Genomic DNA, 7,914 nt, shown 5'->3' with positions numbered 1-7,914 from the left:
CTTGGTGTTGAAGATAGAGAATAAAGAGTTTTTGAATTTTCTTGGGAGTTATAGTGGTTATTTACTTCATCAAACTATGTGGTTTTTGAACCACCAAAAAATAAACTAGGTTATCCTAACTTATATTATTTTGGCTTATAAGCTAAAAAAGAGTTTTTTTGCCAAACATGTCCAAGAAAGCTCAGAAGCCACTCTGACCAATTCCCAAACATGCTCTTATTTTTTCCATTTAAATTAGTTAAATGTCATACGATTATGCAAGTTTACAGTAAATGTATCACTCTATGAAGCTTATATATATTTCACTTTACGAAACATAATCTTAAAATGAAAATAAATGTTTTGCGAAATATGTAATCTATCTGTAGCAATACAAGTAAATGGCCAATCCGCAACTAATTACCCTTGAAAGGAGAATTTTTTTAAGAAAGATAATTTTTAAAAAATAATTAGCAAAAATAAAATTTTTACTAAATAATTAGCAAAATCGATCTCTTTTTGGTCAGCTTACCAAGACTAGCCAAAAAGAGGTCGATTTGACAAAATTTAGTGTTGAAAACACATTGGACTGTAGTCTCGTATGTTTAGCGTTTGCTAATCACCTCCTAAACACAACCGAGAAAACACAGGGGACTAGTAGTCCCATGTGTTTTCTGTGCAGTAGCAGATAATACACAGGACTACTAATCACATGTGTTTTCTAAACAGTCTCAAAAAGCACACGAGACTAGTAGTCCCATGTGTTTCACAGAAAGCCCAATACACGCACAAAACATGCATGTTTCTATTTCAACATATATCGTGTGTGTATACAATATTTTCGTGCATAAAAAGTAGCATTTTGCATGGTAGTTGGTTGTAATAATTTTCACCGGCTTGAATTTGACCTGATTCTTGATTGACCATTCACATATAGTAAAAATCAATGCTTTCTTATTCTTGAATAGATCTCATTTTTTTAAAGTGAAGTTTTCAGGTTATTCGAAAATAGAACCAAGATCAACAAACTCAGTTTGTGAGGCATTTATCCACTCCTCATTTTGAAACTGTTCTGGCAATGGTTCTTCACACTCTACACAATCATTGTTTACACAAAATCCATCCATCCAATGGTTGTCATCATCGATTCTTCCAATAACACACTGCATGCTATCAAATTATTCCTCTTCTTCAACATTTTCAGAATCATCTCTGCATCCTTATCCTCTTCTACAATGAAACCAATCGCTAAATTATCCGTAACATAACCGAAGCGTTGTAGAACATATCACTTGACGTTGCACAATGGGCATGCCCGTTTTAATGTTGTAGTTTAGTCTATGCCATTTCACTTGAGTCATTTTCTAAGTGTGTATCACTTGGAGATGAAATAAACTTGCTTGAGTTATTTTCTAAGTCAAGCATGCTGGAGAACTCTCCTGGAGCATTTAAAATTGAGCAATCGAACATTAGAAATTTTTTAATGAACAAGTCAATTGAGATTTGCTTTTTAAAGAGTTGTGTCATGTCAATCATTTATTGATCATTGGTGATCTCTATAACAATTATTTTTTTATTTACCGGACAATTACAAAACACCTTAATTGTATAATCTCCATGGTTAGTTCTAGTAACTCTGTATATTTACTTCATTATTTTATCGAAGTTGCATGCTTTAGATAACATGAAAATTTTTCTAGATCCTCCATCGTATATAAGCATATTATTCATTTCAACACTCAGTCTACCATTAAGAAGTAAATAACAGTTATTTTGTTCGCCATCGAAACTGAAATATTAACATTCATTGTAAGCAAATTATCTATTACACTTCATAAATTAAATTTTATATATCTTGTTTCGAGCTAAACCATAGTTGAAAGGACCTCTATATCAAATTTAATCTATCAAATTTCTAGTTAAATCCTAATTATAACCAAGCCATATTGTTTATCAAGGTTAAAATAAAATTATAACCAAAAAATAAGGTTATTTTTTACTATAATTGTAACCAAAAATTTATACAAAATTAGAAAATTTTATGTTGTAAAGAGTTGAAGTTCATCAGCGTAAGAGCTCATCCACGTTGGAGAATTTAGATGGTGTCAGAGTTCAACAATGCCGGAGTGAATCAAGAAAGAAATTTTGGGGATGAGCCTCAGTTTGGGTTTGGAGAGAATGAGAGAGAGGAAATTGTGGGAGAAGGAGGTGATGTTGGAGAGGATGAATTGGGTGGGGGAGAGAGAGCGGGAGAGAGTTGACGGACGGAGAGATCACGAGAGAGTTGAGGGAATTGAGGGAGAGATTGGGTTGATTTGAGAGGGAGGGCAGAGAGAGGGATCGCGATATTTGAGAGAGAGTGAGGCTATGCCCTAATTTTTGGCACGATTGTGTTTTGTACCCGACAAATAAAAGAGACTACTAGTCCCGTGTATTTGTTGGGAGCCCCGTTCATTTGCTGGGAGGAAGCAGATGTGTTTTTGTTTAACACACGAGGCTACTAATCCCACGTGTTTTTTTGGATTATGCTTAGGAGGTGATTAGCGAATTCTAAACACACAGGAATAGTAGTCTCATGTGTTTTCAACACTAAATTTTGCAAAATTGATCTCTTTTTGGCCAGCCTTAGTGAGCTATCCAAAAAGAGATCGATTTTGCTAATTATTTAGTAAAAAGATCATTGTTACTAAATATTATTAAAAAATGTCTTGTTTTAAAAAAGAACAAATTTTCAAAAGAGACCCTATTAGTAATTTATTTTTAAAAAATGATCCGTTTGAGATTTAATTGTCATTTTGACCAGTTTCAGCCACCTGACTCAAAATGGGTCGAAAATAGCAAATAAAGATTTAAAATCCCGTGAAGTTTAGTGCCTGATTAACCACGCTAATGACACTGCAGAAGAAGTACACCTAAACTTCACTGGATTTTCCAAATCCCGTAAAGTTGCAGACCCCTTTTTACAGAGAGCTCGATACGAGCTCCCTGGCAGATGCCCCCTGCAAACTTCATGGGGCTTCAAATTCAAATCCCGTGATGTTTGGTTGTAGTTTCAGATGACTTGGTCTATTTTGTGATTATGCTGAGTAATTTATTGACTAAACTTCATGCGATTTTAAATCCTATGAAGTTTTCAAACTTTATTTACTATTTTCAACCTGGTTTCAAAAACCGATTCGAAAATGGTAATTAAATTCCAAAAGATCGATTTCTAAAAATAAATTTCTAACGAGATCTATTTTGAAAATTTGTCCTTTTAAAAAATTCTCCCCCTTGAAAATAGCCGAGCCTGCGTTTTTAAGACGCACGCCGGTTTTGAAGATAGCTAAACCCGACCCGGTACCAACCCTACCCGTGTGCACTCAGCCTCAATTCTCAAAACCACCGCCACCGCCTCCTCCTCCTCCTTCTACAGGCGAGATTCTGAAGGCACCGCCGCCTGGATCCACGTCCGCGGGCTGAGCCGCCGCCATCAAGCTCAGCATCTTCCTCCTTTTTCTCAGACCCCAACATCTCCTCTTTTTACAAGCCAAGGTAAAGTCTCATCGTAGTGATCTCGTCAAAACTCTTCTTTTTATCTCCCTTTATTCTCTAACGCCTTCTTTGTGTTTGCGTATACGCCGCACCTTGGGAAATTGCATTAGAATGCAAGAATGACTTCGTCAATATGAAATTGGCGAATTGGAAATAACGGATGTCAATAAATTTAGTTTGATTTTTTGATTGATTTCGCAGTTGTTTCGTGATCGAATTATGAATTTTAAAAAAACATTATTTAATTACATCATTACCTTTTGAATCCTTACTCCTCATCTTTGGGATGCGAACCGCATACATATCAAGTTAAATATTTGACGTAATTATTTTCCCGCAGGTGCTACTTGCTCGTAGGTTTGCACAATGATACGACCACCTTTATATCCCGGGGCTCCGCCTCCGTTGCCAGCAATGCAGCCTCAATTGCCAGCAATGCAAACTGTTCAGTCTCCTGGCAGTTCCTTTTGGGACGCCGATAATGTCAGGAGCCATCTAAGAAACTTACAGGAGGCTGTTTATCTCGCGAAAGCACTGTATGTTCTTTCGTCGTGTTTAGCCTTATATCCTCCTCGCGTGTTGGTTTTGTTCATTTTAACTTGGAGTTCTGGCAGGCGGAAGGAACTGGAGGAAATTAATCTTATTAGGCAGTCAAACGAAAACAATGCTTCAGTTAGAGACTCTTTTTGCGATAACCCGTCAGAAAAGAATTCCTCGTCATCTGCAAATGATTTACCTCTGCAAGTTCCTCATATGCTTAAAGAGAGCAGGATCGGTTTAGATACGCAGGAGTCCCTTTCATTAGAGGCTGCACGTTCGTTAGTTTCGAGCCTCAGGGATCAACTTGTTCCTTTCAGGGCTGTTACAAGCGAAACAAGTTCATGGGAGGAAAAGTCACTGGCTGCGAGATTAGCTCAAAAGCTGCAAAAAGCCAAAAGAAATAAGCGTTGGAAGAAGAAAAAACGAAAACGTGTGGCAGAACTGCTGCGTAAGGTTGTCAATATCTGATAAATTAGATCTTTTGCGGTCAATTTGCGTTGGAAAAATCTTGATATGCACCGTGCATTCATTGCAACACTAAAATGAGATTTTGTCCTGCTACTGTTTATCTAAATTAATGCTTATCAAGTGCTATTTTCTTCTGCAGGAGCGTGAGAGTTATAATAAAGCTGATCAGGATGCTGATGAATGGAGAGCTAGGGAGATTGCCAAGGACATTGCAAAAAGAAAGGTATTGTTGCTCATGACTGCGTGAGGCTCACGTCTCTTTACTATAGCTCATTATTCCTGGTAAAATAGGGATAACTTAGTTACTGCTGGTAACTAAACCTGTATCCATATTTAACATTCTTGTTTTGTATGCCTCAATGGAAATGGTCTATAAATTATGTTTACAGAAATAAGCTTCAAGCACTGCAAGGGCGAGGCTCCATCTGTCTTTTCCCTCACAGAACCCAAACTGGTGGGTTCGCATACAGTGACTGCATATATATACCGTATGAGTGTTTCATATCTGTGTGGTTGCATCATAGATGAAACCTGACGTCGTAAAGTAGTTGCCAAGCTGCATTGACTTGAAGGATAGCCTTCTTCTACTTTAAACCTTTCAAGATGCAATATGATCCCTTTATTTCAATTTTTCTGGAAATAGCCCCTTATTTAAATTTCCTTTGTCCCTCTTTCAACTTTTAGAATATATGGCTCATCTTCCATTATTGATACGTGCAGTTTACAGAGGCAAGTTATAATCAGATGGGAGAATAGAAGTTTGAAAATACAGTTTTATGGTTTTTGGTGGTGTTTTGGATGATGAGGGTGGGAGATTATGGAATCGTCCCTTGTAATTTTCACTATGCAAGCAAACATTTGATAAAACAAATACGAGGAAGGGACTACTTCATTCAATTAGGGTATCATAATGGGAACATCTAAGTATTTTAGATGAAATGGATGGCTGCAGATGGCCATGAAGCTAGTGCTAAATGTATCTTCAAAGCTTTTCCTAGTCATGGTTTTTCTCTTTGCGTTATACTTTCAGGCAGTAGTATACATTATACTTTTGGGTGCTTGCAACTTTTTTGTTTCTTATATTTTATGAGTTCTGTAAATTGTAGTAACATTATAGCATTCAAGTTATTTCCATCTGATGACCATTTATCTAAATGGCATTAGTTGTCCTGATCCGTACTATTTACAATGGAGATGTTTACTTCTTCATTGTATCATCTGCTAGCTCATATCATTTTGTTGATGCCAAGATCTTACGATTAATATGAAGTCTGTATATTCTGATTATCTTGTTGAAAATTAACCATAGATTGGCTGTTCTAGGTGGAAGATATGAAGGCGATTGCAAAGCTCAAAGCTAATGAGGACAGAAAAAGACTCGAATCAGAGGTCAGAACTTTGGGCACATGTTATCTGAGTACTTTGATATTGATATTCTGCTCCATATGCACCAGTATTGTACCTAGTGTACATTATGTACATATTGTCTCTGCTACTGCTTCTTTGTACTTTTTTAAATTGACCTCAGTTATCGAAATACTGTTCGCAAAGACATGTATGTCAGTTGCACAAAGAGTTCATACTTTATGCATCTTATAGTTTATGGATCCCATATTATAAGCGTTTTCTCTTTGAATACGATAAGCTCCATTGTAGGATTTACGATGAAATATGATGAGCACTGTGGCCATTCAGTTGTTAAATCTGAGTTAAAGGTTTGTTTTTGTCAGATAGATTTGTTTGTGTTCTTGAATTTATTGTCTTGAGTTATGAGTTTTCTTTTGAATTCAACTTCTAGCCTGTCCTCAAGTGTAGGTAAATTATGAACTTATTACAAAGCGGTAATAAGTCCTTATTCATTTATGAAAAATGTGGATATACACTAAGCAAATGGGTGCATCTGTAGGAGGTTAGAGGTTACTCCTATTGATGATAGAATGAGAGAATCAATTTAGATGTTTTGGTCATGTGCAATGAAGGCAGCTAAAAAAGAGGAGAACCGATAAGGTCACAGTTAATGGGACAAGTAGGACTAGAAGTAAGCCTAAGAGAACTTGGTTGGAAGTAATTAAGAAGGATATAATAATGGTTGACAGAGAGGGATAGCCCTTAATATATATAGCTGAATGCAAGAATAGAATTCATGTAGCTAACCCCAAACGTTTGTGGTAAAGGCTTTATCTTTTGGTATTGTGCAGTCTGAGGATAATGGAATAGATTTTGGTCCTCTTTGTTTGCTTGATTTTTTTGGTTCATTGTTTTTATTAAGAAAAATTTCTCATAACTTTTCGTGCAAGAGTAACTAACAACTCTTATCAATCAATAGTATTTGTATTGCTTATACAATTTGTGCTTCAAATGCCAACCATAAATACTTTTTCAGTTTACCTCCGACTAGTTGAGCAATGAACTATTGGCATACTTCACTCCATATGTTTGTTAGTGTCTCTTCTAGGGTACTCATTATTCTGACATAAATGCTCTTTACCATTCATCTTGATAATTTTTAATGTGTTTTCTTCATTTCATCAAACAACCACTTTATACTGATGGTGAGCAGCTCCTTTCCTCCTTGAATGAGCTTCCTTAAGAGTGTATACAATTACGCAACAGCAGTGCCACCAACAACAAAGTTTGCATCTAAACTTTTGAGCTAGGCTACATATATTTTCTTTGCCATATCTAAAATGTTGGACAGTAATGAAAATATCCAAATTTACATTTTACTTTCATGTACTTATCTTATTAATTTCTTCCTAAACATTGATGGGTCTTTTGAAATGTTTGTTAGTTTCCTCGAAAATATATCACTTATGACAATCTCTTGAGTTTTCAGCTTGAGCTTGTCCTGGTCGTGGAGAAGCTGCAGGAACTTCGTTCCATCAGAATTCAGAAGTTGAAAAAACAAGGCATGAGTTCTTTGTTGGTATCTTATTATTGTTCACATTTATCATTATTTCAAAGTCCTCGTCATGACCAAACACTGATTTCAATGGTTCTCTTGTTTGATATGAAGAGTATTTATTAAATCCTATCATTGATACAAATTAACTTGATTATTTATTTTCCTTAGACAAGCCTATATTGCTGACATCACAGGTAGCATTCTTACACCAAGATGGAAGCCATGCAATCCTTATAACAATGTTAAAACCGGTTTTAATTCTATTACCTTACTATGTGATTGTTCATATTGCTAAAGTTAGAGGTGGAATGGTCAAAAGTATCACATTTTCCGCAGATTTGTGGTCCCTTCACTTGGTGATTCACTGGATGGAAGATAAAAACCTCAGAGAGACGTCTGCACTTGTCTTCCATAGCTTGATGTGTCTTTTTGGGCTCTGATGTTGGATTCCTTTCTTTCTTTCTTTGTTTTTCCCTTTTATTTTTTGG

At 36.0% G+C, this 7,914-nt stretch overlaps 1 protein-coding gene across 1 annotated transcript in view; it reads left to right on the top strand.

The window, feature by feature from the left end:
* Window positions 3,299–7,914, top strand: part of LOC109846112 (U11/U12 small nuclear ribonucleoprotein 59 kDa protein) — a 20,859-nt gene continuing 16,243 nt past the window's right edge. The window contains exons 1-5 of the mRNA XM_020415339.1: window positions 3,299–3,513; window positions 3,854–4,506; window positions 4,661–4,744; window positions 5,845–5,910; window positions 7,358–7,447. Coding sequence (XP_020270928.1) covers window positions 3,880–4,506; window positions 4,661–4,744; window positions 5,845–5,910; window positions 7,358–7,447 — 867 coding nt within the window. The 5' untranslated portion in view covers window positions 3,299–3,513; window positions 3,854–3,879. The remainder of the gene's footprint in view (window positions 3,514–3,853; window positions 4,507–4,660; window positions 4,745–5,844; window positions 5,911–7,357; window positions 7,448–7,914) is intronic.

Source organism: Asparagus officinalis, chromosome 6 (genome assembly GCF_001876935.1).
Source record: "Asparagus officinalis chromosome 6, Aspof.V1, whole genome shotgun sequence".
In the NCBI taxonomy this organism is placed as follows: Eukaryota; Viridiplantae; Streptophyta; class Magnoliopsida; order Asparagales; family Asparagaceae; genus Asparagus; species Asparagus officinalis.
This window is presented reverse-complemented; position numbering and strand designations above follow the sequence as displayed.